We start from the raw sequence: 27942 nt of genomic DNA on the forward strand, positions 1-27942 counted from the left end.
GGTTTGAACTTTGAATTTAATATTTATATTGTCATATAAGAAGACTAGAGTCCAGTCACCAAATTTTGGTTGTAATTCCTTCCGTAGTCCAGCTTGATTCATCAATGGAAATTTTCAGACTAGGTATTTGAAAAAATGTTGAACAAATTTAGGGAAATAAGTCTCAACTAATTAATACGCGCTGGAATTGAAATGCTGCGTTCAATTCGAGTTTCAAATTAAACAAAATAATCATCGTATCATTGAAAAGTCAACAATTGTAAGTACAACCTGGCGCCTCAAACACCTGAAATACCTCAATGCATAATAATCAAGAAAAAACTATTCTTTGTCCCAACAAATAGATATAATATCAATTATGTAACAGGCATCATTATAAGAAAAAAAACTTGAATTTGACTTGACAATCAAAAATTATCAATAATTTAATATGAATATCACGATAAGTGCTGCTCGAAAATGAAACATCCACTTGACAATAATGATAAAATGAACTCTAAAAGAAAAAACTTAATCGATCATTTAAAAAAAATGACATACTTTTCATGATAACGTGTCACCGAAAATTGTTCCACGGTTCTTAAAAATTACTCGATAACACAAAATGTTCGATGATAAAATTCAGCTATAGAAAAAATATTGCAACGTTTTCTGGGAAAATTTTTGAAATAAAACTTTGTAGCCTTTTTAATAACGATAATGTTCCGGTTTAAACGGTCCTTCGGCAGGAACGCCTAAATATTCAGCTTGATCGGGAGTGAGTTTGGTCAGTTTTACTCCCAACTGCTCCAAGTGCAAAGCTGCCACTTCTTCATCAAGCTGAAAAATTTAAACAAAAATAAACGAAGGGAAAAAATAATAAGCAAGTAGATGGTGGCGGATGCATACTTTTTTAGGAAGCATATAAACGTTAACTTTGTAGTCGGTTGGTTTGGTCCAGAGTTCAATTTGGGCAAGAACCTGATTAGTGAACGAAGTACTCATTACGAATGAGGGATGACCCATAGCACATCCCAAATTTACTAATCTACCTTCGGCTAGAAGGATTATGTGATTGCCGTTAGCCAATGTGTATCTATCAACCTGTTGAAATTACAAAAATTACATTAATAAATCTACAATTCCAATCACTATCTGTAGACGTAAAACTTATCAAAAGATCGCAATTTACTTGAGGTTTAATATTGACTTTCTGAACAGCGTTTTTTTCTAACCAGTCAACTTGTACTTCACAGTCGAAATGACCGATATTACAAACGATAGAATCTTCTCTCATATTTAGAAAATGACGTCCACAAATAATATCTTTGCAACCAGTTGTCGTTACATAGACTTGAGCGATTTTACTAGCTTCATCCATGGTTGTCACCTTAAAAATAAAGAAATTATTGCATTTTTTCAACGCCATAATCACCTTCGATGAGCACTTTTTTCCTCAGAGATAATATTTCTACCTCGTATCCTTCCATCGCAGCTTGTAAAGCATTGATAGGGTCGATTTCAGTAATAATAACTCTTCCTCCATAGGATCTTAAAGATTGTGCGCAGCCTTTACCAACATCGCCATATCCGGCAACGACGCAAACTTTACCAGCAAGCATGACACCTGTGGCACGTTTTATTCCGTCGACCAACGATTCTCGACATCCGTATAGATTATCAAATTTACTCTGAAAATTTATTACACGAGTTAGTTTTAAGCTAAAAATACTGATTACTATTGTTATGCAAATATAGTAGAATATTTATAACACCTCACCTTGGTCACAGAGTCGTTTACGTTGATAGCTGGTACCTTGAGCGTATTTTCTTTATACATTCTGTATAATTTATGAACTCCTGTGGTTGTTTCTTCAGAAATACCACGTATACCGTCTAAAAATTGAGGGTATTTTTTATGAACTATGTCAGTCAAATCGCCGCCATCGTCCAGGATCATGTTCAAAGGCTGAAAAATTTTTATACGATCATTATTAACGTAACGTAAATAATGAAGCAGATATCAGATAACGATAAATCCCACACCTTTCCATCAGAAAATACTAATGTTTGTTCGATGCACCAGTTATATTCTTCTTCAGTTTCACCTTTCCATGCGAACACTGGGATTCCTTTGGCTGCAATGGCAGCAGCAGCTTGATCTTGCGTACTAAAAATATTACAACTGGACCACCTCACCTGAAAAATATTCATTTTTAATCATGATTCATGATAATTTGTTTGAAATGCCTTTTTCTTAAAAGGGAAATCCAACGTTCGCTTGAATTATCTAAACGTATCATACACTAATTAAAACATAATTTAGCTATGATTAAGATAAAATCATTCGATGTGGTTTCATATGAACGACCTATCGTCTGCCCAACGTCTGCCGTATCTTATCTCATATGCACGCCACTAACAATACAAGCTTACATACATATAATTAGTACGCGATGATAAGTTTTTTTTGATGGGTTTAAAATTATTTCAAAATTTTTCTGCATCAAAATTTTCAGAATACTTATTCTACGTTAAACTTTTGGAATTGTTATTGACCGAGTAGATATGACTCATTTATAATAAGTAAATCAAATGTAGAAAATGGCTTATTCTTAGAAATTAGCGGAATTTTTATCCACTCAGACCGTAACTCATGTAGGTGACTGGGTATTTCCTTTCATTTTTTTTTCAATTTCTGAGAAAGCTCAAGTAATTAAAACACTCGACTGACAACAGACAAGCAATTTGCATCATATTTAAAATAATTAAGAAATCAAAATCATCACAATGAACAAAAAAGTTTCCTATGCATAATAAAACTTGCTCAAAGTGTACGTACTTCAGCTCCCAATTCGATAAGAGTTTCGATGAGTACAGCTGTTTGCAGAGTCATATGCAAGCAACCTGCAATACGAGCACCTTTCAAAACCTTCAGAGGTCCATATTTCTTTCTAAGAGCCATCAAACCTGGCATCTCATTTTCAGCAACTGCGATTTCCTTTCTTCCCCATTCGGCTAAAGATATGTCAGCTGGAGGGAAAAACACATTTAATTATATTAGGAATTTTTTACGTTAAAAAATCAATTAATTTTCTATTCGCTTCAAACAATTACAACTCACCAACTTTATACGGAACTGCAGAAGTCATCATGAAAGAATTATCACAGGAACAGACAGTGGATTAAAATTATCAACTTGATCAAACACTTAGCACTTAGCTGTTAAAACTGAAACAAATTCGAGCTTGACTAGAACTTTTATAAGTATTTATAGGTATGAAAATACTGTTCTACGAGTACTATTCGAAATGTGCTTCAACTTACAACTTTAATCTTTCAAAGTTCAAAAAGAAAAGAAACACTGAATGTTAAAACGAGCCCATAAGTCGAGCTAAAGTCGTCAATTCGAATAAAAAACCATTCTTTAAAACGTAGTGCACAACGTGCATCTTTAAAAAATTGGAAACTCGAAAGAATAACGAAACATACACATCAACGTATATTTTAATAATAACACGTTGTAAAATAAACAGTCGGGAGCTTTTCTAAAAGCTCAGAAAGTTACAACCAGTTTGAGATACAATACGTTATAACCAGTAAAGTAACGAAAACAAAAACGGAACATTACAGAAACGTATTAGTACCTATCGACTCTTAAATTTATAATACCTATCTGACAAAATATCGATAGTTAGCTAAGTCGATTAATTTGTGACAAAACTACGACACTCCTCCGTAAAATTGACCCGTACAACGGGGAATTTTAGCAAACTCGAGTTACATAAACAATCACTAATCTAAAGCCAAAAAACTTCTAAATTTTCGAATCAAAACAAAAACAACTTTTCATTTTCGAGCTTTCACTCTTAAAACCGACTAATTAATTCTAAATAATACTAAAAATATCAATTAAAACATGAACGTTAAATAAACAACGCGAATAACATCGAATACCGAGCAATTTAACACCAATTATCATTACGCTCAATTACAGTGATGCGAAGATACACACTAAAAACAAACTTCAAAACATTGAAAATTTTCAAACACCAAACGGTGCAATTAATACAGGTAAAATAATAATAAAATAAGCTAAAATAGCCGTAGAATTAAATAAAACATATACGTAAAACATTACACAATAAAAAATATAAAAATTCATCAATAATAAAAAAAACAAAAAAGTAAAATACACGATGAAAATGTTTCAGATCGAACACTACGAGTTTCCGGTTGATACATATGAATAATTCAACACGAATAATAAAATGCACGATAAAAACTACACGACAAATAAAGTAAGTACTAATTACAAGTGCCTAAGCACGATAAAACGATCGATTAAATTAATTTTCAATTAAATTAAAAAGACAAAATCGGGTGATAATTAATGCTGTCGAACTTCGACATCGAACAGCATAGACACTAATCGAGTGAGAGACAATAGACTACGAAGGGAACAAGTCGTCGACCAAAATAGACACCATCAGATCGTTAATTTTGGTGCCGGCTAACGATTTTGTAAAAATGTCAGCAATATTTTGCTCCCCTCTAACTTTAACTAATTCCGCCTCACCATTTCTGATTACCTCTTTCGTTAGGTGATACGAGACGTCGATATGGCGAGTTCTCTTTGACTCCATGGTGTTAGAAGCGATATTCATGGCGGAATTGCTGTCCGAAACGACAGTGGATTTTTCAACGACAAACCCCAACGACTTTAGAAGATTACGCTGAGCGCGAAGCTCTGTAACAGCGTCAGCGAGAGCCAAATATTCCGCCTCGGCCGAGCTACGGACGACTCCTCGCTGTTTGCGCGACTTCCAGTGGATTGCACACCCGTATAAGAATACGATGTAGCCAGTGGTAGAAATACGATCAGCCTTATCGCCAGCATGATCAGAGTCCGAATAAACGGTGAGCAACGAATTATCAAGTGCCTCGTAGCACAATTTTCGATCAGGATAGTGTTTTAAATACTTGATTATCCTTTTACAGGCTGAGACGAGCGAGGCAGACGGTTTGGACTGGTACCGCGAAACCAGATTGACAGCGTAGGCTATGTCTGGCCTGGTCCAGCCAGCAATGTACGAGAGGCAACCGATCATAGACCTACAGAGAGTTTCCAACGTCATATCAACTACGACTTTAGGATCAGCAAAAGAAACGTCCTCCATTGGCTTCACTACACTGTCCGCGTCCGAAAGTCCAAACTTCTCACAAATCTGAGCAATGTATTCATTCTGATCCATATACATACAGTCGTCGGTACGCTTGAAACGTACGCCAAGGTAATGCTCAACTGGGCCTAAATCTTTTACCTCGAAATTGAGTTTCAGAAGATCGAGCACTTCTTCGATCAGCTCGTTATCGTAGCCGGTGACCAGCAGGTCATCGACGTATACTGCTACGATGCAACGAGTAGGCTCTAACTCAAAAATAAACAAAGTGGCACAATACCAAGACACAACAAGACCGACCTTAATTAAAATCCGTTTTAATTCCTCATACCAGGTAACCGGACTTAAACGTAGACCATATAACGAACGCCAAAGCTCGAGCACCGGATCCTTCAAGCGGCCAAAGTAAACGAAGCCCTTTGGCAATGAAACGTAGACGCGGTACGGTAATTTGCCGTATAAGAAGGCGCCTGTAATATCGCAGTGTCGAAGCTGCCAGTTAAAACGAATAGCTAACGCGACTAGAGCTCTAACTACGTCAACGGAGACAACCGGTGCGTATACCTCGATATCTGTAAGCGCCAATCGCTCCATGTAGCCCAAGACTACGATACGAGCTTTATACGTGTTGTCGCTCTTTTTTCTAAAAACCCATTTCAGACCTAATACTTTCTCTTTTACAGGACGTTCAACGACTTTATAGGTACCCATTCGCTGAAGGTTCGATAGTTCGGCGGCGATAGCCTCTTTCCAGTGCTCAGACTCATCACCGGTGACAGCCTCCTCATACGTCAGCTGCGGTACACTCGTCGCCATCAGCGCAGCTTCCTGCGGTCGCTCGTACTCCTCGGCCAGGTACTCCTCCGTGACGTTGACTACCTCGACAAAATCTCCATACACGATGGATTCGTCGACCTTAACGTGAGTCGCCGGTATCGTCTCGTCGGTGAAAACATCTAACAGACGATATCCGGTTTCAGTATAACCCACCAACACCATATCGAGCGACTTCTTATCAATCTTTTTTCTCTTTTCAGGGGTAACGAACGATCGAACGAGACTACCAAAGATGCGAATCTGATCCCAATCAACAGCGCGATTATTCCAGATCTCAAATGGAATTTCTCCGGCGATACCACGCGAAGGTAAGCGATTTACGATGTCGCACGCCATGTACGCTGCGTATGTCCAGTATTTAGTCGGCATACCAGCATCAAATAACATGGCGCGCATTTTCTCTACAACCGTTCTATTCAAACGCTCGATTTTTGCATTGTGCTCGTGCACATAGGGTTCGCTCGGCTGTTGAACGATACCCTTCGCCTCGCATACAGACCTCGTTAGGCCTCGAACAAATTCGAGGGCGTTATCGCACCTCAGTTTATGAATCTTGACACCGAACTTAGCGGTAGTGACGAGCTCATAATTCTCGAAACACTTACCGACCTCACCTCGATTCTTTAGGCAGTACATTACTGCAAAATGCGTAAAATCGTCGAGAAACATTAAAATATACGAGCAACCGTCCACCGACACCGGCAAAGGGCCGACCGTATCGGTGTGAACTAGCTCGAGCACTCTGTTGGCCGAGGTACGCTCAGTGCAGCACGGAAGCCTACACATTTTAGCTCTCGAACATACGCCGCACGTTGTAGTGGTCAAAAGTTTATTCGATGGAATTTTGTTTCCAGGTACCGAAGCGATAGTGTCACCGCAAGCGTGCCCGAGCCGGCGATGCCAGAGACGGACTTCATCATCGACGACGACCGCGGCGGATTCGTATGCTAAATCGTAGCGAAACCTAAACTCGTGCAGCCCGTCCTCATTCAGCTCGCCCTTCACTATCAACGTACCAGATGGATCGTACAAGCAGACTTCTTCGGCCAACTCTAACTTACAGCCCTTCTCACGAATACGTTGGCTCGAAAGTAAGTTAGAAGCGAACTCCTCAGAGTACTTAACGCCTTCCATAGTGTACCTACGATTTTCGGCATCGTACAAAACGATGGTACCTTCCCTAGTAACGGTCACGAATTGACCCTTTTGCGCTGTACGTACCAGCTCGCGTATCTCTCTCGATTCGACAAAGTAATCAAGCGAATTGACGAAATGATTCGTCGCGCCACTGTCCAACAAAAATACAATCTCGCTCGAACCGACAGATTTTTTCAAACCAACAGAAACACCAACAGAATCACCAATAGCCATCAAGGCAGTACCCGAAACGTTATTAGGACGACGAGCCTGACTCGAATTGTCGCCCCATTTGTTGCAATGAGCAGAGATATGCCCAATTGCTCGACAACGATAACAGCGAGGCGGATTAGGATCGTTAGGACCCTTCCAATTTTGATTATTCGGCGTACCGGAGTTGGTGCCCGAACCTCCGGCAGCGTTAGCCTGCGGCTGAGCATTACGCTCATTCGAACTTGTCCCCTGATAGCCCTGATTATTTCTAGCGCCACCGTTATTCGACCCTGATCGGCCATTAAAGCCACTAAAATTACGATTCGTATTGTTAGGCCTACCGTTACGATTACTATTATTATAAAAATTATTATTACCTCCGTTTCTACCATTATTAACGTTACCGTTACCATTACGCAGGTGGCACTGGCGAGCAATATGTCCAGGACGATGACAATAATGACATGTTGGCCTGGAATCGGTGGCGGACATAGCGGACGCTCTTGGCGTAGACGACGACGACGATTCACTGTTTCGGTAGGCTTCGCAAATAGCCTCACGGACGCCGGTGGTGCTGTTATTCACAATCATCGCGGTACGCACCGCTATTCGAACATTATCGCCAGTAGCATTTTTCGGGAGACCATTCAAGAGCCAGGCAGCTTCGTCAGTTTCGCCGGCGTCGGCACACAGCTTCTTGACGGTATCGCAGAACTCTTCGGGCCTCTTGAAATGCCCCATCTGTAGATTAGCGAGTCGAAGCTTGACCGCGCATTTTTGCGCCGCCGACTGTGAACCATAACGCGCCTCGAGCGCATCCAGCAGCGCTTTCGGAGTCGCCTGCGGAAACAGCACCTGCATCGGCTGTGTCATCATCGAGTAAATGGTGTCGATGGCTTGCGCTCGCTTTTCGAGAGTCTCAGCGGTATCGGAATCGTAGGTCTTTGATAGGCCTAACGCAGCAAGCCTCACTTTGACACGTAGTATCCAGCCTTCATATCGAGCGCCGTCACCGTCGAAACGTTGCGCATTATCGAGCGGTGCCGGTACGTAGGCAGCCATAGCGACAGGTGGGTCAACTAGAACCTCTTCTTCGTTTTGCTGGTCTTCGGCCAGCGCAGCTTGTTTCTTCTTGCGTTTCTCACGCTTCTTGAGAATTTTTTCAGCCTTTCTTTGGGCAGCTAGAGCGGCGTCGCCTGACGATTGAGCCAACTCTTCCTCTTCCTGCTTACGAGTCTTTACCATTGACTGGCGAGACTTTTACGGCGACACGTGTTCGGCGGTCGATTCCACGAGCGTTGGGCGAATACGGTCAACCCACTACACCCTCGCAGAACGAAAAAAAACGGCGTGAAGCAGCGTAACGGTCGACAGAGCGAAATCAGTCGCGTGAAAGCGAGAAAAACGGTCGTTGAATAACGATAACAGTACTTACACGTAGGCTAGGCCTGTGGAACATAACGGTCACACGACGGTGAGCTTTCGGCACGACAAAAAGAAAATTAGAAGTTTTTTGTCGCGAATTAAAAACCGTAGCTATGCTACCATGTTAAAACGAGCCCATAAGTCGAGCTAAAGTCGTCAATTCGAATAAAAAACCATTCTTTAAAACGTAGTGCACAACGTGCATCTTTAAAAAATTGGAAACTCGAAAGAATAACGAAACATACACATCAACGTATATTTTAATAATAACACGTTGTAAAATAAACAGTCGGGAGCTTTTCTAAAAGCTCAGAAAGTTACAACCAGTTTGAGATACAATACGTTATAACCAGTAAAGTAACGAAAACAAAAACGGAACATTACAGAAACGTATTAGTACCTATCGACTCTTAAATTTATAATACCTATCTGACAAAATATCGATAGTTAGCTAAGTCGATTAATTTGTGACAAAACTACGACACTGAAAGCACTCAGAAGTCAGAACTCAGAGTCAGAAGCCAGAAGCAGAATGCGGCAAAAAAAGACGAATCACATGGTTGCAAACTTCGCCACATTCAGACTAAAACTGTACCAATCAACTTGGAAATGACTAATTTCATCTTAGAGGGCGCGTCATTTTTAAAAAATTTTTAATTTTTTTTTGACCACTCGGGCACTCGCTGACTCAGCACTCAGCGCTATTTATTTGGCGAAATCTAACTCAAAAAATCAAAAATAAACATCTACATAATTATGAAAAAGATTATTCGACTCACTGAAAAGATCGCTATCGCTTACGGGATATACAGATGGTCAGACTCTACAGAGACAGATTTTACGATGCCAATATTGCCAATGCAATGCCAACAATTTACAGATCTGTACGTTGAAATAATTTTTGAAAAGGAACATAAATCCTCTCATGTTAAGAAAATAAGGTTACCTACAGTTGACTGTCACCATGAAACCGATTGAAAGTTGAAATACTACAGGAAGCTGAAATATGCCCACCCAGGCACCCGGACGTTTCAAATCATCAAAATGAATCATGAATACGGTTCTATTTTCAAATTTCATCATTACCTTCATCGACAGCTGAATCTGTTTCTTCCTGTTGAATAATTTCATCTCCCTCTGTTGTAACTTGCAATTTTTTCTTTGTACCTCTACCTACCTACCGTTATGATTTGATTTTGGAAACAAGGTTACTAAAGTAATGAAAGACAGAAACTAATTTTCAAGTAGATTACTGATTTTCAATAATAATATTTTATTTGAATGATTATGTATATAAAATATTTTAAGTACTGCGATTAAATTTCATAAATTTGAATTGGTAGATCAAATAAAGTGTTCATCGTTTCACACTTTTATTTGACATAGGTAACCTACAATGGGAAATTTTTAGCATCTTGCGTCGTGTGAGGATTCGGCCACTTTTTGGTAACGCTACCAGCCAAGAATTTGAGCTGACACGGTAGATGCCGCAATTACCCATTTTAGATACAACTTGAAGCTGTTTGAATAGTAAAAAATAACTGACATTTTATTGCTTTTATGGACATGATTTAAAAAATAATTATATTCGGATAATTTGCACTTTGAAGTCTGTACGACATAATAATAATACAGCTATACTTCAAAACTTTTTTCAAATGTCAATTTTTGAGTGACTCGGGAGCAGAGAATATTCTCAATACGATATCGTGAGGTATGATTTGACTGGCAAACTTGATGAGATTTTCTGAAGCTGTCGGTGCATTGAATTGCTTTCAACTTGAACTTTAGTTTGGTTTTGAAAGCATAAGGCATCTAGACAAATTTGTCGGATACATTTCAATATAGCTACAATACTGTAAAATAATAAACAAGATTGTTCCAGAATATATAAAATCATGTTTCAAAACGCTATTTGAAGATTGAAAATATATCCAACAATAATTTTAGTTGTGAAGGTTCGTTCAAGTGCTATAAGAATATTTGGAAAGTACATATTTATAACCATCAAACATGAATTTGAAATTTTCATAAACATTCATGCACCGGTCACTCCAACAAATCTAATAAAATATATCCCATAGGCTATAAGAGCAAGCTAGACTTCCAAGTGAATCGGTGTACCATGGAAAATAATTTAGCCTAACTCGTAATGAGAATATCCCCTCAATTTTAGAGTTTATACGACTCACCAACAAAAATGTTCGTTCGCTAGGAAATTAAAATTAAACTGATTTGATTGGAAAGTGCTTGAAATTGGCGAATATTCATGAATAAAATATTCGTTTTTCAATTTTAAAAAAAAGTAAAAGTATTTTAAAATTGAAAAAGCGTAACGATAATAATACTAGATTAAAATGGTAAAAATATCAAACTAATAATTAGGAATGTTGAACTAACAAGAAAAAAAAGCATTTAAAAAAAAAAACTTTTTTGGAGCTTGGACGCGTAACATGAGAAAAAAACAACAACATTAAACTACTGCTTCAGCTTCTTCTAATTTTGTCAAGAATGTAGTAACTCTGAATTCATCATCAACTTGTCTAGCCATATCGATCAACGATAACAATTTTTTAATTCCCACAAATATCCTGAAATAAAAAATAAAAAAATAGTATAAAATACTTCTGTAATAATTACGGGGCACTACGGTGAATGTATCGTTATATGTAATTTGACGTACTTTCGATTGCGTAATTTATTCCTAATGTACGACACTTCTTCCTTATTAAACACATCCGACTGCTCAAGTACTTCTTTCACATGCTCAACATCGCTTAGATTAGGCACATGCAAAACGGATGTGAAAGCGGATAACATTTCCATATCTTCCAACATTTGTCTGCGAAGGAAAAGAATTGAGTTCAAGTGTTGATCATTGTCACGAATAGAAACGATTTTGAGCAAAACAAATGATAAATAATTACCTTCTACTGCTCGTACACAAAACCAATAATTTTTTTCCTTTGGGAGGTTGTTTTTTCAAGAGAACTAATAATGCCTGAAGAGTTAAATTGGAGTAACGAGGTCCTATAGGACCGTAATCAAGTAATCTTTCGATATTATCAACTAATATACAACTTAATTGAGATCTGTAGGCGTCATCAAAAACTTTACGAATACTGAGACATTTGGCCGATTCAGAAAATCCGACCATATCTTCCGGAGTACAAACTTTGACAAATGGAAAATCTGATCTTTTGGCCAATTCCGCAGCCAACGCGGTTTTTCCGGAATTTGGAGGTCCTAAAAAAACGACAGCATTGTAAGTACCGCTTTGAAAAAATCAATTTCTCGCAAAACGGAATTACCTTCTATGAGAACAGAAACTAATCCTGATGTTTCAGTAGCTTTAGTCTGTTTGATTAATAAATCTCCATCATTCAAGATTGAGCTTACAGGGTTGCCCCAAACAATAACGCCTCCTGCAAGACAATGTTCTAGTTGCTCGGCAGCAGCTCCAAAAGCCTATAAAACGAATATCATGTACTTCATCGTGTTATACGATTCATAACGCAACTGCATTGATTTAAACGTTTCTAAAAAAGTTGAAGACAAACTCATACTTACGGGTTTGATGTCATGTTCTAATGCGTTTAAGAAATCATCTCTTTCAACTTTCAACTTTTCCATAGCTTGAGGATCGACTTCGACTTTATTAGATGCTTTAATCAGACGATTCATGGCAGTTGATTGAGCAGCTCGCACTAAACCTTCGATTTCAGCACCGCTGAAATTTTTAGTCAAGACTGCTAATTCCTAAAACCGATGGTTTAAAATTAATTCATCGTTTAAAAATGTTAATCATTGAGACAACGTTTTTCATAATGTCAAACTGACTTCCAAATTGACATCAGCCGAAATCTTTTTATGGTCGTACATTCGGGCGGAATGAATTTGTAAAATTTGATAGCGACCTTTTTCATCGGGTAAACTGATTTCCATTTGAACCTAAATTACGAAAAAAATTGTTAAAAACTACTGAATTGCAATGAAAAACAAAACACAAAATTGTACAGACTTCAAGTCTACCAGGTCGAAGAAGAGCTTCGTCAATCATATCTTTTCTGTTTGTCATTCCAATGACCAAAATATTATTAAGCTGTTCAACGCCATCAATTTTAGCCAATAATTGATTGACAACGGTGTCGTGAACACCGGTATTTCCACCGACAGAGCCTCTTGCTTTGCAGATAGCATCAATTTCATCGAAAATAATAATGTGCAAACCGCTATTGGGACCAGCCTAAAATGGAAATGCGTCTATTAGTTCAAGTACATCTAGAAAAAAGAAATAAACAGGCGAAAACGTAAATTAATTACCCTCTTTTCTTCTTCTTCAGCGTCCGCAAACAATCGACGAATATTTGCTTCAGATTCTCCAACATATTTATCCAGTATTTGAGGACCATTTACGATTTTTGGTTCTCGAGCATTTAACATTTTACCAATTTGTCGAGCCATCAATGTTTTACCAGTTCCCGGAGGTCCATACAGCAATATACCCTTGACGTGTTTACATCCTATAAATACCGTGGATAAATGATTGTCTGGACTTTTTTACCATTATAAAAGAGATATTTTACCTAGCTGTTCCACAACTTCGGGAGGAAAAACTCTGGACGCAAAAGCTCTTCTAAAAATAGCGTTGAATTCTCTATCTAAACCACCGATTCCCATTTTATTGAAATCCCAATCTGGATTAATGATAGACTGTCGCACAATTTTGCCTTTCGATTTTCCTATTAAGTTGATACTAGAACCTTCTGCTTTTTCAAACTGGATAATAGTATCCGCGAGACAGCGTCCTAACTTTGCAGGACGAGGCTTGGATTCTCTTCCAGCTTTTATTGCACTCAGATCGGCAGCTAAGTATCAATATTCAATTAGAATAGAATCCAACCATCAATACGAAAGATGATTCGACAAGTATACCTTCTAAACTTTTCACGGTCAGCGATAGAAGTTTTTTATCCTGGAACTGAAAAACCAATTGCTGTCCACATGAAAATGCCATACCAGAAAATTGCACGAGAAATTCCTTAGCCATCTGATCGGTATCATATGCTTCCGTAGTAGCTCTGTGAAAATTAAACAAAACTTTCAATATAGGTACCATAAATTTAATCGAAATTATAATTATATTTTCATACGCTTTCTTTGCGATGAAATCAGCTTCCACAACTATGAGACATAAGCATTCTGACACATTGCACGGTTTCACTTCAATATCCTGATTTAATGACAATTCAGCCCATTTTCTTTGAGGTAAAGAAAAACCAATTGTTCCTCGGTCAACATTCTTATCCATGCAAACCGTGAAAACATAGTGATGACCAGAATTTGTGTTGACTTCTATGTATCTAGCAGGGAACAAATAAAAGTGAATATAAGAATACAATACACCATTTCAACTTTCATCCAGCATCTCAGTAGTGCTTACTTGACATTGCTTTCGAAATCATATTCATTGACTACTGCTTTGTTGGTTAGAGATAAGTTGTCAGATGGACAGCGTCCAGCTTTCATACGCTGCAATACAGGCATAACAATGATTCACACATATGAATCAGAAGTGAATATTAAATTTAAAATTCCAAACAAACAGATACGCAATTTCTACGGATAAATTTGAGAGTTGATCAAAGCAAACGAATTGATGCAATTCTACTGTTCATGCGATAAATAAAGTATTACCATTTTGAAGAAGATTAATGATGAATATAAACGGTGACAAAGCGAATTTGTGGAAACCTCGAACTCAAACAAACAAAATCATAAATTTACGCGTTTCCTTTTTTTTTTGCAAGAAAATCGAAATGATTCTTGTATTCAAAAACACAAACACGAAATTGACATCGACAGATGCTTGCTAGATGTGATATCTTGAATTATCAAGATGATTATTACATAACACACTTCATTTTCCTATCGATCACAATAACCTTTACGATTTTAATATTTTTTAAAACGAAATTCCTGCCACGTCTCACAGTTTCCCATTTTCGCAGCCTTACGACTACGAAGAATGAAGCTTTTGCAAAAGAATGAGTAAAATAATCAATACGATTGCGTCACGAGGGGATGAAAAGTGGGTCAATGGGTCACCCTTAAATGCGACAATCGAACTAGTGACTTTCGATTATAGACAGTAGAGGGAAGACTTCGCACTCAAAGCGGGACTAAATCAAAACCAGTCGCGTTAGCGTTTCGGACGCCAGGTTTTGAAGAATTTGTAGAGGGCGCCGCGCATGTAACTTCGCGATTCTATAGCGATGCTCTTGAATCTACGTAGTTCGTACATTTCTCGCGCTGTGAATAATAGAGAGCGCTCGCGCATGCAGCTTCGCAATTACGAAAACCTTGCGCACGGAAAATGTACATTTGAGGAGCTCATTGCAAAAGTAGCCCTTGTCACATGAACTTTTAGACACGTTTTACTCGATTGCACCTATTGCCAACTGCGGAGATCAGTGATGCATGGAAACTTACCGCGGTAACTTACCCGAGAACTTACCGGTAAGTTACCGGTAAGTTACCATGACATAAATTACCTTAAGTTACCGTGGTAATTTATAAATTTTCAACAAAAATGTTGACAAGGGTAATTTTTGATGTTTGCATGTACTGCTGTAGCTGTCCAGATACAACAAGTTACAATTTGTACTCTCTAAATTTAAAAGAGTCAAATTTTACTGCATAGCACTTAACAGTAGTGAAGTAGGAGGTAGACCTACGACATACGTGTACCTCTAGTACGGTTATTGACCGGATGCGGGCGTTAATAACCACGAGGAGGATACACTGATTTGTTCAACGGATAATATTTTTATAACAAATTAAAACCCATGTACAGAATAATACGTTTATTATAATTAATATCTGTACAATTACATAAACATACATGTATTATTCTCTTCAGCGTTACTCAATAAGACCGACACCAATTATTCTCATTACCGTTCTCGGCTCGAAGCACTGGACGGATTTAGGAATAGTAGCATCAGATCACAAGAGCCAACACTGGGCAACTTTTGGTAGCCCAGCTTCTTCTATATATATTGATCGGATACGTAACTCATCTGCGAGAAGCGTTCCGGCGCAGTATGTAGCGGTTCCCTGCACGCCCCCTACCCACTACATTGCCCCCCGAGCCGTCCAAGGGGTCACCTTGAATCGGCGCGGAAACCACGCAGCGGGGGAAGGGGGGTGCCACCGATCCTACTTTTCAATCAGAGGCCGGATAGCCAAAGATTTACAAGTAGGGCGTACTTTCCCTAGACCAATTTTTAAAACAAATATCGAAAGATGGAGAGACTCGGTTCAAAGAACCCCCTACTTTAATTCTAATTTCATTAAAACAATAAAAAATTCTTAATACTAAGTATAAAATAACAAAAAATTGGCAAAAACGCCGGTCAATTAAAAAAATGAAAAACATTACAACATAGTTAAAAATATCGACTGTACACAGCGCTATAGTAGCGTCACGAAAAAAAATGAAGGTTGGCAGCAGTGGCCGAAAATCAAACAACAACAGCATCGTGTTTGTAAACACGACGACGATAAAAAATGGTTGACAATTCCAAAATTTACAATTTTTTATTAAATTTTGAGTTTTTTACCCTACAAATTCTCGCTTAAATGCGGTAACTGCAAAGGACGATGTTGTCGACGATGTTTTTCGACGCTGGATACGATGACCGGTAAGTCTTCTCTTCGTAGCAACTGCTACTTTATACACACTTTTTTAGATGGATTTTCAAGATCTCATCTTTCTTACTCTGGTTTGTTTTTCAATTTTTTAGGCCACTCAACCGCATATTTCAGGATGACTCATCTCACTACTCATTGCTGCTGGTAAGTACTACATCTCACACTTACTATTGTTTTACTATTTTTTACTAAGATTATTTCATTTTACTTTACAGGTATTTTATCAATGGTGATAATTTCCATAGTTCAATTTGGAACCGAAGACTTTTCTCAATTTATTTGGTAAGTTCACTCTTTCCCTCTCATGCTATTTCTATTTCTTTCGATACCAGAGTTTTTCGAGTGTTTTTATTTTTTGTTACAGAATTGAATTTTGATTTTTGCTCGGTATCTACGATAGCTTTGGTCGAACGTTACGATGAAATGATTTTGAATTTTGACTTTTTCTTCTTCGAGCGTTTTTTCGAGGTGTTCTTTACACGTGAATAACAGGTACAATACTATTCATCGTTTTTTGTCGTTTTATTTGGTACGAGTTCTTATAGTTAATATCACAGTTAATGCTTGTTTTTTAATCATCTTCCAGGAGTTTTTCTAGCACGAAATCCGCCGGAAATACTTCGACCTTGTGCCTTGCTGGAATTGTTCGCTGCGATAATACCGTGAAAGAACGGTTAATTATTGTCACCACATTCACCGTCACCGGAGGTGTAACGACGTGCACCCGTACCATTTCTTGGTCTGAAACAGAAAAAACCACATTCATCGTGAGTTGATTTTATTTTTTAATTATTTTGCACAATTTAAAATGAACTTCGTGTAAGATTTTTCTAATCAAGTTAGCATTAGGCGAGATGAGTTTTTTTCTTTTTTAGTGTGTAGTGTAATTATTGGTTAATTATGAATAAATGAGATGTGATTATTACTATTGATTCGTGCAAAAATTATTTGTTTGTAATATGGTAATGAGATGAGTATTTTGCAAGCAAATGAGTAGGTTACTTTTTTCGATGTTTTTCGTGCTTATTACTTTTTTCTTTCTTTTACCTATTTACTTCTTTTTGTTTAATAGGTTCTGCGAGGTCTTCTTGACCTGCGTGATGCACGATTTGGATAGCTCGACCCCCGAGGGTACTCGGCATAATTTTGCGGCGGTGGTTGATTATACGATTGGCGATATTGGTCAGGCGGATACCGATTGCCTGCATTTTGCTGATAACTTTGATGGTTGGTTTGTTGGCGATTGGGCTGTTTGAACCTGTTACCCATGTTTGGCTTGAACTTTCACTTCAGTGGTCGTTGACCTTGCCCCCTGGGCATTTGGTGCCTTTGTTTTGGCTTTGGGTGATCGTATTTCGGTGGCTGTCGCTAGGTAAATATAAGATTTTTAATTAGAACATTTTTCGTCGTATTTTTCGCATGTTAGTAGGTACCTATTTGTTAAGATTTTTTACGAATTAATTTTTCACCATTTTACCCAAGATGTTAAACTTTTAGGTAGGTACCTAGCTTATTTTAATGGTTAATTTTTCGATACTAGTTTTGAATTTTATTTTTACCGATTTTTCAGCCGAGTTATTTTCCGAGGATTCTGACGATGGAGCCAACTTTTTTCCGGTAGCCAATTCGAGCTCACGAAACAAATATTCGACTAAGTCGTTGGAAGGTACGTAATAGCCACTTTTTGTACGGTGCCATCTTCCTCCTCTAAAGTCCTCGGTCGCAATTTTAATTCTTTCGCAACATTCTACCCTTTCGGCGGATTTTCCCCAATCGATTAGAATTGAATTGTATTTTTTGATCTTAGCATCAATTTCAAAATCACCCACATAGGGTACCAGAGAAATACGCGTAAGTTCGACGTTCGGTTTTAATCCGTCGACAAATTTTTTCACTTCTTCGGCTACTTCTTCGGGTAACCGGTTTCGATTTTGAAAATCTTCAAAACCACACTCAATATAATAATGTTTCTCGGTCGTAGGTGGGCAGTTATCGAGGAAACTTTCCAACGTTGATTTTGGCGCCACATATCCGGCCATATCGTGCTTTACGTAATTTGCTACTGCACCTAACACTCCGTTGCCCAGTACTAGCCTGTGTCTCCAATACAATTTGTTTTCTTCGAAATTGTAGGTCCAGTTTCGAGTTGGCAAACGAATTTTCTTATCCGTTGGAACTAGAGTTTTTTTCAGTTCCTCATTTCGGTCTTTGAGGTCGTTGTTTTTCCTCATTAATGATTCAAATTTCTCTTTTAATGAATCATACTTCGTTTTAAATTCGAGTGCTTTTAATCTTAATGACCGTTCGTTTCTTTCTGTTTCAGATGAAGTGAAACTTGGTGGCGAATACACCGACGACGATTTCACCGGTCGCTGTTGTATTTTATCATCGTCGGAGTCGAACAATGATTCGACATGTTTGTTCTGGTTTGCAGTTAACGACGGCGAGACATTTTTGGCAGATACCTTCGGCAATGGTACTGGTGACTTCGGAGGTTTAGCAGTTTTGGCGGTTGCTTTTGTTGTTGGTTCGGATTTTTTCTCGGTGGCTTTCGATTGTTTCTCGTTGCGCTTCGCTTTTTTGGTGCGCTTAGACTTCTTTTTAGTTGATTTGGGTGAGTTTGGTTTTGTTTTCTTTGAAGATTTTTTCGCTTTTTTAGATATTTTACGTTTTTTCACCGGTGATGCTAATTTAGATTTGTTTTTACGTTTTTTCAGAGGAGAGGTACCGATGATTTTAGGTATTTTAAACTCAGAAACCTTACCTTCGTTCTCGACGACGGGTATCTCTTCGAAAGAAGCACCAGCGATTTGCATCGAATGGCGGCGGATCGGCGGCGTATTTTGGGGCGAATCGTCGGTCTCGGATTTCAAAAGCTTGTCTTCGAGTTGCTTAGCTGCTATCTCGTCGGTTTCATCTGGCTCGGATAATGATGTCGAGCTTGGAGATTTCGCCGGTGACGACGACGATCGGTTCGACGAAGAGGACGACGATGACGACGACGAACTCGACGAAGACGAAGAAGAAGAGGACGACGATTGCGAGTCAGCTTTTTTAGACTCTTGATACGGTGACGGTGATTTTCTCGTTCATTTACCGGCGATGCATTTAACGATTGGTTATTATTCGATTCGTCGTCCATTCTATCAACACAGAAAAAAAAATGCGAGCCACGTTTTTATCGATCACGTTTTATTTGGTAAGTTTTTTATTTTTAATTGAATTATTTTTTAAATAAATAGCCATTTACCTTGTAGAGTTATTCGATGACATGAAATTAACCAGGAATTAACTGACTTTTCCCAGGTTTGAACGAGCCCTTCGAGTTGGATTGAGCGAGCACGTTTTTACGATGATGAGCGAATTTTCACACTTTTTATGGAAAAAATTCCGGCTTAAATTACACGTAGGTAATTATAACAAGTTTTATTCGCGATGCGAGCACTTTTTTAATTGATTTGAGCACTTTTTTGCAATAATTGACTAACACAAAAATTCTTTCCACTTTGAACTTGCATGTAACGAATGCGTACGTATACGTGCTTAGGTAGGTACCTATCGTTCAACATATAAGACACAATTGCAACGTTGTTGCGTTCTGCGTTCGGTTCGTGGTGGTTTGCGTTATCATTGGGACTTGGGAGGTGGTTTTTTCCCATTGTTTGAGTTTTTCATGGTTTATTCCCAATAACAAAAGATAGATTTAGCTTGTTCCATACTGAGTACATTTTGGATGAGGTGGGATTTTACAGTATTGGTTGCGTCTGTTGTTTTACACGTTGATAGGCATAGAACGCTAAGTTCATGTAACCTATCTTGTGTAATCTGATCGCTTACTTTTTGCAACCAGACTAAATCTTTTTCATCTTGACTTCTCAATATGGTATGAATTTCTTTGACTTTTTTAGCGATTTTTATTTTTTGATCTTGTTCTCTTTTTTCTCTGATTTGTTTTTGGCGTTCTTGGATCAAAAGTTTTCGAGCTTTTTTCAAATTTTTTAAATGCTCGTGTAGTACAGGGTCAAGCTCCCTATTAGGTAATTTAAATAACCATTTACCAGTTGCTTTGTAATGGTTATGTGCTAGCTCTTCCTCTTTTAGTTTTTGTTCAGCTCTTTCTTGTAATTCTTTCATCCTTCTTTCTTCTTTCAAAAGCATATCAAAAAATGCATGCTCATCATCAATCTTTTCCTCAATTTTTTTCTGTTCTTTTCTTTCGGTTAATCTGGTCCTATCATAGATTCTTTCTTGGAAGGGACGTTCATCAAAGATGGATTTATAACGAACTTCATCCTCCAGCATTCTTAATTGCTTTTTGTTAACAAATGGGGTCATTTGGCGTACGTTGGCGATAGGCCTATCTTCTTGTTGAGTTGATTTATAGTTTTGGACTCTATAACAGTTGGTATGTATTTTATATAGGATAACGTAGGGTCCCTTTCTTTTAGGATAGAGTTTACCGGATACCATTTTATTGCTGTCACTTTGGCAATGGGTATCTAGCATCACAAGGTCACCGACCTCTACTCTTTTTGCTACGTCATCGTTTTTGTTGAATTCTTGTTCATCTTTTATAATTTTTTCATGGTTTCTGAGTCTTATGTAGGTACCTATCTTTTCCATTTTTGTACTCGGATTTTCGCGTAGAATTACTTCTAGCTCATCCTCATACACAGCAGCCTTAGCCAAACGGTCTGCAATGGCATTTCCATAATCGTACTTATGCCCCTCTACATACTTGATCTCGATATGCTCAAATTGTTTTTTCAATTTATCAATTTTTTCTAAAATTTCTCTGTTCAGAATTTCTTTTCCATTGCTTTTCCAATTTTTTGCAATGTACTGCTCGGTTCTTTTGATGGTATCAATTGCATATCGAGAATCAGTATTGATTTGCAATTTTTTATGATCAGTTTTTCTCAAAATTAATTCCATAGCCAATTCAATTGCTGTTAATTCAGCTACATTGTTGGTATTTTTTTCTACGTTTAATTTATGGCTTACATTCTTTTTACCATAAGGTTTGAAACAAATTCCAATGCCAGCAACCGCATCATCGTTACCATTTCGAGTACATGCCCCATCAGTATATATATGAACGACCCCTTTTTCGATTAGAAGGTCATCGTCCTCTATATATCGATCATTTTGAATGTTGTCGAACGGTATGTAATCCAGCATCTTGGTCAATTTTTCTCTTAATTTGGAATATTCGCCATCTAAATCATATTCCTGCATTTCAAATACTTGGGGGTCGGGTTGTTCATTAAATGCCCCAATAATCTCATTTGGGGTCAGACCAAACTCAGTTGGCCGAAGGTTCATGACCTTCTCTGAATCACGGATATATTTATCCCAATTTTCATGGGTGTAGTGGTGTTCATCTTCAAATTGCTCATTTATTGCAATTCTGAGCAATGTCCCCAATTCTCTCATCGTACGCTCACAGGAATTAGCTGGAGCATTGTACGGTGCAATGTGTGTACATTTTATTTTATTCTTTTCACAGGTGTCTTTCCATTCTTGGGAGATAAATTGGGGTCCATTGTCAGTAGTAATAGTTTGCAATTTATGCCCCAATGCTGCCAATTCGTCGCGAATTCTGAGTAATAAATCAGTGCAGCGTTCAGTTGTCATGTCGGGGGCATCATAGAACCAAGTGTAATGGCTAAATATATCCTTGCCAACAATGACCGCTTTAGAGCCACCTTCTCTATTTGGCAATGGACCAAAAATGTCCATTGTTACGAGTTCGCCGACCTCTTTGGCTACAATTTTAGAATATTGAGGATATTTTTTAAATCCATAAACTTTATTTGTTTTGCAAGTTCTGCACACATTTAATAATATTTGTATGTGTTTTTTAGCATTGGGGAAATAATATGTTCGTTCGAAGATGGTGGCAAGCCTGGCACTGCCAAGATGACCATACCAGTGATGCAGATAATTCACTACTTCAGCAAACAAATTTTCAGGTAAGACCACCATGTCCTGCCTTTTTACTTTTCGATATAAGACACCATTTTTAATTATGTATTTGTCTTTCAAATTTTTAATTTTGCTGTTTACTGCCTTTTGTCCGCGTACCTCTACTTTTAACTCCACTTTCCCGCTCCTCAGGACTTCTTTAATTTTGCTCAAGTTGTCATCTAGGTCCTGACGGACTTCAATCATTTCTAGAGCATTTCTAAGGTTGGGGGGAAGTTTTTGTCGCGTAAAAGAATACTGGATCAAATTGCAATGCAAGGTCACTTCGGGGGGCATAGGGTCAAAATACCTTTTATGGTCTTTTTTGATCGAAAAATCGATATTAAAACTATTCAAAATTGTTATCCAGTATGCTGCTTTGATATGCATTTGCCCCACTGAACGTATTTTGTTTACCATTGTTTGCATACTGTGAGGTACATTGACCTTTCGACCTATTAGCCAAATTTGACATTTTTTTAATACAGTAATTAGGGCCAAAATTCTTTTTTCAATTAAAGAGTAATTTTTTTGGTGTTTTTTCAGGCATGAACTGACGAACATGACGATGTTGTCTCGGTTTTCATCGTCCTTTTGGTAGATGACCGCATTCACCATGTCATTGTCGTGGGCCACTTCAATGAAGAATTCGCGATCTGGATCTGGAGCAGTAAGTTCAAACTGTTGGCAAAATGCCTCGTACAATTGGTCAAACGCTCGCATATGTTTTTCTCCCCATTCCCACTTGGTATCTTTTTCAAGTAGGTCAGTCATTGGTCTTAAGATTGTTTGGTAATTTTTTATAAATTTGGAGTATAGCATAGTTAAGCCAGTTAGCTGTTGGATATGTTTTTTCTCTTTTAAAACTACTCCATTTTTCCTTTTTGAAAAAAATTTATTTCTAAATTTTTCTAATTTTTCCAATTTAATCTGCTGCTTTCCAATTTTATTTTTATCAAGTACATAGCCCAAATGATCGATTTTTTCTTTAAATAATTCTGTTTTATCGGCATTGAGTGTTAAGCCAGCCGCTTGTAGACGTTTTAAAAATTCAACAATTGCTGCAATATGTTCTTCAAAATTTTTCGATTTGATTCTGGCATCGTCTACGTATAGGTCTAGGTCTTTTAAACCATACAAAATTTTTCTGAGCATTTTAATAAAATAGGCAGCAGCAATTTTAACTCCAAAAGGCATTCTCATATATTCATAGGTCTGGCCATCGACCTTAAATGCCAAAAATTTCCAAAAAGCTGGGTGTACTCTCATTTGCCAGTACCCACAGTTGAAATCAAAGGTGGATTGGTATTTTACTCCATGTCCACTATGTACAATTTTGTCCAAATTTGATGCCTCGTTAGGGTCATCTTCGAGCAACATATTCAAAATTGGGGGGTCTATACATATGCGAACTCTACCATCAGATTTTTCTCTGACTAATGTACTGCTAACATATTTTGAATCAGAAGGTCGAGCAATTTCATTTATTAACATTCGATTTAATTCTTCAAAAACTTTATGCTCGTTGTGTTTACTAGGTATAAAATTGCGGTGTTTCCAATCGACAGAATCTGGATCGAATTTCCAATTTAGGAGAAATTTGCTCGATGGCATACATTTTTCGGTCGTGCGTGAGGTTTGAATTTCGAATTTGTCGAATAATTTGGTCGAATCTGTTTTTTGGAGTTTCCACCGTTTCTTCGTACCTCTCTTCAACTTCGCATACGTGGACTTTTACTTTTTTAACTCCATGTATTGCGTGTAAACTGTCTGCTACGAATTTTTTATACCTTTTTTCTGGTAATTTTTTACATTTTGCACGACCTTTTTCCGTCGACGCTCCAATTTTTTCTAATTTCATGGTATCTCTACCAATTAGGAATCCACAAGGAAGGGTTTTTACGATGTAAAATGGAATTACACATTCGATATCTTTAAAATACATTTTAATATTTACAGAAAATGGGAATGTATTTTCTTTTTCCCCATTTGCCACAGTAATTACTACCCTATGCTTTGGAATTGCATATTCGATCGATTCTTTTTGTCTTTTCTCAATAACTTGCATCATTCTTTCGCTAATTAAATTTACTTCTGCCCCTGTATCTAACAAACCGCAGAATTTTTCACTTCCAATTTTCCATTTGATTACACACGTATTAGGTGGTTCATCTTCTTCTTTATTTTTTTCAGATTCCGCAGAATTTGCTGATTTTTGGTCAGCTAGAAGATCGCTGCTGGTATTGCTGTCAACTTGGGTTTTTTCAACTTCAGCTACTAGTACTCGTTGAGGTGACTCGAATATATTATCGGTCTGTACTGCTTTATTCGATGTTTTGTTATTGGTTTGCTTCTTTTTTTCTTTTTCAGCTGCTTCGAACGCTTCCATGCATTTTGTGAACGAAAATGGTTCGTTTGTTTGCTGCCGAGTGGAATTTGCCACTCCTGAATTGGCCACTGGAATTGAAGACGTCGGCTGTTCAAATGAATCGATCGGTGGTGTTATTACTATTTTAGGTGTATTTGATACGCTCGTTTGAGTTGCAATATTATTTTGTGCATTTTTATCGACGTGTTTTTCGCTTGATTTTGCATTTTGTTGTTGTTGTCTTTCCATGTATTCCCCTCCTTGGTCCTTGTATTTTGAATTTTCGAAAATTTGCGTCTTGGAGTTTAGGGTCGTAGCATTTTTTGGAACTACTTTTTTCGAATTTTTAAATTTTTTATTTTTATTCTTTTTTCTTCGATTTTGGGAGTCTAACTTCGCGAGTAAAATTTCATAATCGATTTGTTCGATCTCTCGACCCTCGATAATTTGTTCTACTTCGCGAACCATTGCTACGTGGCATGGTTTTAACATGTATTTTTTCATAGGTGGTTTATTTGATCGATGATTTTTCTCAAATAGGTGCCTATTAATTTTTACGTTTCCAAATTCGGTTTTTTCGATCGCGTTAGCTTGATTTTTACGAAGAAAAATATCAGCTTGAGATGTTAGGAGGTGGGTTTTTGTAATTTGAGTGATTTTTTGAAACAATCTGCGCAATGCAAGATATCTTTTCAACGTTTTCGCGTTTTTTCTCTCTTTTACATAGGGTAACAGTATAGGAAACTTAACATAGATGTTTTCACCGCCATTTTTGCGTATATATATATTCTTCAATGTAGGCGAAGGGGGCGAAGAGATCGTTGACTTCGTCCTCCCCAATCGATAAAATTACATTTTTGTTGAAATTTTTCATTTTCTTAATATGCAGCCAATGCTGCTCAATTGTTCGGTTGTTTGAAATTCGATTTGCCACTGCGCCTTCTCCTATTCGGTCGTATATTTCATTTTTTATTTTATACGTCCTACCCCCACCTCTCGTTGCAGTCTGTTTGACCACATACATCGTCAATTTTCGTTTTTTGAACCCCCAGGCTTAGAATTTTGATAAAAAAGTTGCTCTGGGGTTGGTTGGGGAATTGATTGGGAGTTTGGTGCTTGAGGTGCTTGATTTTGGGGGGTACCATTTTGCATATTTTGAATGCTTAAATCGCCTCTAGCACCTTGACCGGTTGAATTAAATTTTGGAGGGGGTTTTCTCCATTGTGTCTCCGGTACATACGATCCATAATTTCCTCTACCTCGATAATTAAAATTTCTAACTCGTACCTCGTGAAAATTGGGTATAAAATTTTTGCCTTTGTAATTTGAAACTCTTGGTTTCTCTTGTTGAATTTCTCTGGCTTCTTCTGTTACTTGGGGGTCAGTTTTTTGATGGAAATTTGTATGTACGTACTTCGCAGAATGTACGTACATAGCTAGATACTCATCGGTTACTGATTTCTTTGCCACAGTAAGTTTCTTCACGAGGTCTTCCTTAGTATTCAATTCTTCGAGGTTCATTTTATTCTGGATGGCGTGGGGGATTTTTGCAAGAATTTTATCGATAATTTGTTCATTCGTTAGTGATGTTGTTGCTAACGTATCGTACCACATTGAAAAATATTCGATATAGTCGGCCATTGTTTTTATTTTTTCGACATTATCGGTTCTAAAGTACTCAATGGCGGATTGTTTCGCCGTTTGGTCCCAGTAGAGATTTAAAAATTGTGGTATTAGTTTTTCTAATTCTTCCCCATCTTGAATTTTGGTTTCCCAAGCTTGTGTTTTGTGTTCCACACAAGAGATAAATAACATTCGACGATTTACGGGGCTTAAATTTTGCTCAATCTCTTTTGTCTGAAATTGTTTGACAAAACGAACCGGATGGTGAATCATTTTGTGAGTGAACATCGTGGCACTTTTTCTAAAAAGTTCAATGAAGACCAATTCAGATGAAGATCTCTCTCCTCCTGCCTGTGCCACTCTCGCTTCAGCACCTTTCAACAAGATATCTACGGTCTTTTTCATTTCTTGTTCATTGTTTTGCCACATAGTAGTACTTTCATTTTTTAATTCGTCGATGATAGAGTTTTTAAAAGATACTATTGCTTCGCCTACGTCTTTATTCGTTTCAGTACACCATTTTCCCATTAATTCGTTGACAGATTTATCAACTGAAGATTCCAACTCTTTCACTTTTTCGTTGTGTTTTGCTAGATAGGTAGCTTCGATTTCTTTTACCTTCTCATCTAATTTGGTCTTGTAATTAGTCTCTAGCTCAGTTGCTTTATCTTCGAATTGCTTCTTAATCTGGTCTTCGATTAATGTTTTAAAATCACTAAACTCCTGTTGAGAAACCATTTTGATTTTATTTTTTCTGGTTTTTATAGGTATAGGTCGCGATTTATCAATCAAAAGATTACTACGGTGCCTACGAATTTGTGGTGGAGTGATTCTAGCAGGACTTGAATCTTCCACTACTAAAAAACGACGCGGGGTATTATTTTTCTCCGTTTTTGATTAATTTTTTAATTGTTCAATTTCAAGAATAAATTCTTGTTCGGATATTTTTGCGTTTTTATTGCAAAGAAATAATACTTTATCAAATATACTTTGATTTTTTAAGCCTCACGTTGTTGGATTAATTTTTTATTAATCGTGGGCGATTTTCTCAACAAATTCATTAATTTGTAAAAAATAAATCCGTGCCTTTGTCGAGCGCCAATGAAGTAGGAGGTAGACCTACGACATACGTGTACCTCTAGTACGGTTATTGACCGGATGCGGGCGTTAATAACCACGAGGAGGATACACTGATTTGTTCAACGGATAATATTTTTATAACAAATTAAAACCCATGTACAGAATAATACGTTTATTATAATTAATATCTGTACAATTACATAAACATACATGTATTATTCTCTTCAGCGTTACTCAATAAGACCGACACCAATTATTCTCATTACCGTTCTCGGCTCGAAGCACTGGACGGATTTAGGAATAGTAGCATCAGATCACAAGAGCCAACACTGGGCAACTTTTGGTAGCCCAGCTTCTTCTATATATATTGATCGGATACGTAACTCATCTGCGAGAAGCGTTCCGGCGCAGTAC

General features: G+C 37.6%; 3 protein-coding genes across 8 annotated transcripts; 1 reads left to right on the forward strand and 2 right to left on the reverse strand.

Annotated features, from left to right (window-relative positions):
• Positions 1-324: 324 nt before the first annotated feature.
• Positions 325-9369, reverse strand: Ahcy (adenosylhomocysteinase). 3 transcript variants are annotated; one of them, XM_065356478.1, is made up of 10 exons: positions 9256-9369; positions 3307-3340; positions 3104-3210; positions 2822-3012; positions 2026-2178; positions 1760-1948; positions 1455-1670; positions 1172-1369; positions 889-1083; positions 325-819 (listed from the first exon to the last, which is right to left on the reverse strand). In XM_065356478.1, exons 3-10 carry the CDS (start codon positions 3132-3134, stop codon positions 688-690), a joined length of 1305 nt encoding a protein of 434 aa, XP_065212550.1. In that variant the 5' UTR covers positions 3135-3210; positions 3307-3340; positions 9256-9369; the 3' UTR covers positions 325-687. The 3 variants fall into 3 exon arrangements, with proteins under 3 accessions (XP_065212550.1, XP_065212548.1, XP_065212549.1); XM_065356476.1 differs by lacking the exon at positions 9256-9369 and having other exon boundaries at positions 3104-3231; positions 3307-3461; XM_065356477.1 differs by lacking the exon at positions 9256-9369 and having other exon boundaries at positions 3307-3460.
• A 654-nt stretch (positions 9370-10023) lies between these two features.
• Positions 10024-14886, reverse strand: LOC135840119 (vesicle-fusing ATPase 1-like). Of its 2 annotated transcripts, none has more exons than XM_065356474.1 (12): positions 14472-14886; positions 14218-14306; positions 13710-14137; positions 13361-13642; positions 13098-13297; positions 12796-13020; positions 12615-12725; positions 12345-12533; positions 12086-12242; positions 11702-12020; positions 11458-11616; positions 10024-11365 (listed from the first exon to the last, which is right to left on the reverse strand). In XM_065356474.1, the coding sequence occupies exons 1-12, from the start codon at positions 14472-14474 to the stop codon at positions 11248-11250; spliced, it is 2280 nt and encodes a 759-aa protein (XP_065212546.1). In that variant the 5' UTR covers positions 14475-14886; the 3' UTR covers positions 10024-11247. The 2 variants fall into 2 exon arrangements, with proteins under 2 accessions (XP_065212546.1, XP_065212547.1); XM_065356475.1 differs by lacking the exon at positions 14472-14886 and having other exon boundaries at positions 13710-13855; positions 13928-14137; positions 14218-14336.
• A 1437-nt stretch (positions 14887-16323) lies between these two features.
• On the forward strand, positions 16324-27392 carry LOC135840122 (uncharacterized). 3 transcript variants are annotated; one of them, XM_065356482.1, is made up of 13 exons: positions 16324-16480; positions 16583-16634; positions 16706-16772; positions 16855-16982; positions 17077-17257; positions 17563-17862; positions 18061-18156; positions 18814-19104; positions 19208-19689; positions 19797-19896; positions 22358-22465; positions 23004-23127; positions 24651-27392. In XM_065356482.1, the coding sequence occupies exons 6-9, from the start codon at positions 17715-17717 to the stop codon at positions 19222-19224; spliced, it is 552 nt and encodes a 183-aa protein (XP_065212554.1). In that variant the 5' UTR covers positions 16324-16480; positions 16583-16634; positions 16706-16772; positions 16855-16982; positions 17077-17257; positions 17563-17714; the 3' UTR covers positions 19225-19689; positions 19797-19896; positions 22358-22465; positions 23004-23127; positions 24651-27392. The 3 variants fall into 3 exon arrangements, with proteins under 3 accessions (XP_065212554.1, XP_065212553.1, XP_065212552.1); XM_065356481.1 differs by having other exon boundaries at positions 19797-19900; positions 23004-27392; XM_065356480.1 differs by having other exon boundaries at positions 23004-27392.
• The last annotated feature ends 550 nt before the right edge of the window (positions 27393-27942 follow it).

Source organism: Planococcus citri, chromosome 3, assembly GCF_950023065.1.
Source record: "Planococcus citri chromosome 3, ihPlaCitr1.1, whole genome shotgun sequence".
NCBI classification, from domain to species: domain Eukaryota; kingdom Metazoa; phylum Arthropoda; class Insecta; order Hemiptera; family Pseudococcidae; genus Planococcus; species Planococcus citri.

Excerpts from the sequence above, each read along its gene's own strand:
- Ahcy (XM_065356478.1), bottom strand. The coding sequence starts at position 3,134 with ATGATGACTTCTGCAGTTCCGTATAAAGTTG. Across the intron at positions 1,949-2,025 it reads TAGTATTTTCTGATGGAAAG|CCTTTGAACATGATCCTGGA; the intron begins GTGTGGGATTTA and ends AAAATTTTTCAG. Across the intron at positions 820-888 it reads TTTATATGCTTCCTAAAAAA|CTTGATGAAGAAGTGGCAGC; the intron begins GTATGCATCCGC and ends TAAATTTTTCAG.
- LOC135840119 (XM_065356474.1), bottom strand. Across the intron at positions 13,298-13,360 it reads CGAAGTTGTGGAACAGCTAG|GATGTAAACACGTCAAGGGT; the intron begins GTAAAATATCTC and ends CGGTATTTATAG. Across the intron at positions 13,021-13,097 it reads CTGAAGAAGAAGAAAAGAGG|GCTGGTCCCAATAGCGGTTT; the intron begins GTAATTAATTTA and ends TTTCCATTTTAG.
- LOC135840122 (XM_065356481.1), top strand. The coding sequence starts at position 17,715 with ATGGTTGGTTTGTTGGCGATTGGGCTGTTTGAACCTGTTACCCATGTT. Across the intron at positions 17,863-18,060 it reads ATTTCGGTGGCTGTCGCTAG|CCGAGTTATTTTCCGAGGAT; the intron begins GTAAATATAAGA and ends CCGATTTTTCAG. Across the intron at positions 18,157-18,813 it reads TTCGACTAAGTCGTTGGAAG|ATGAAGTGAAACTTGGTGGC; the intron begins GTACGTAATAGC and ends TTTCTGTTTCAG.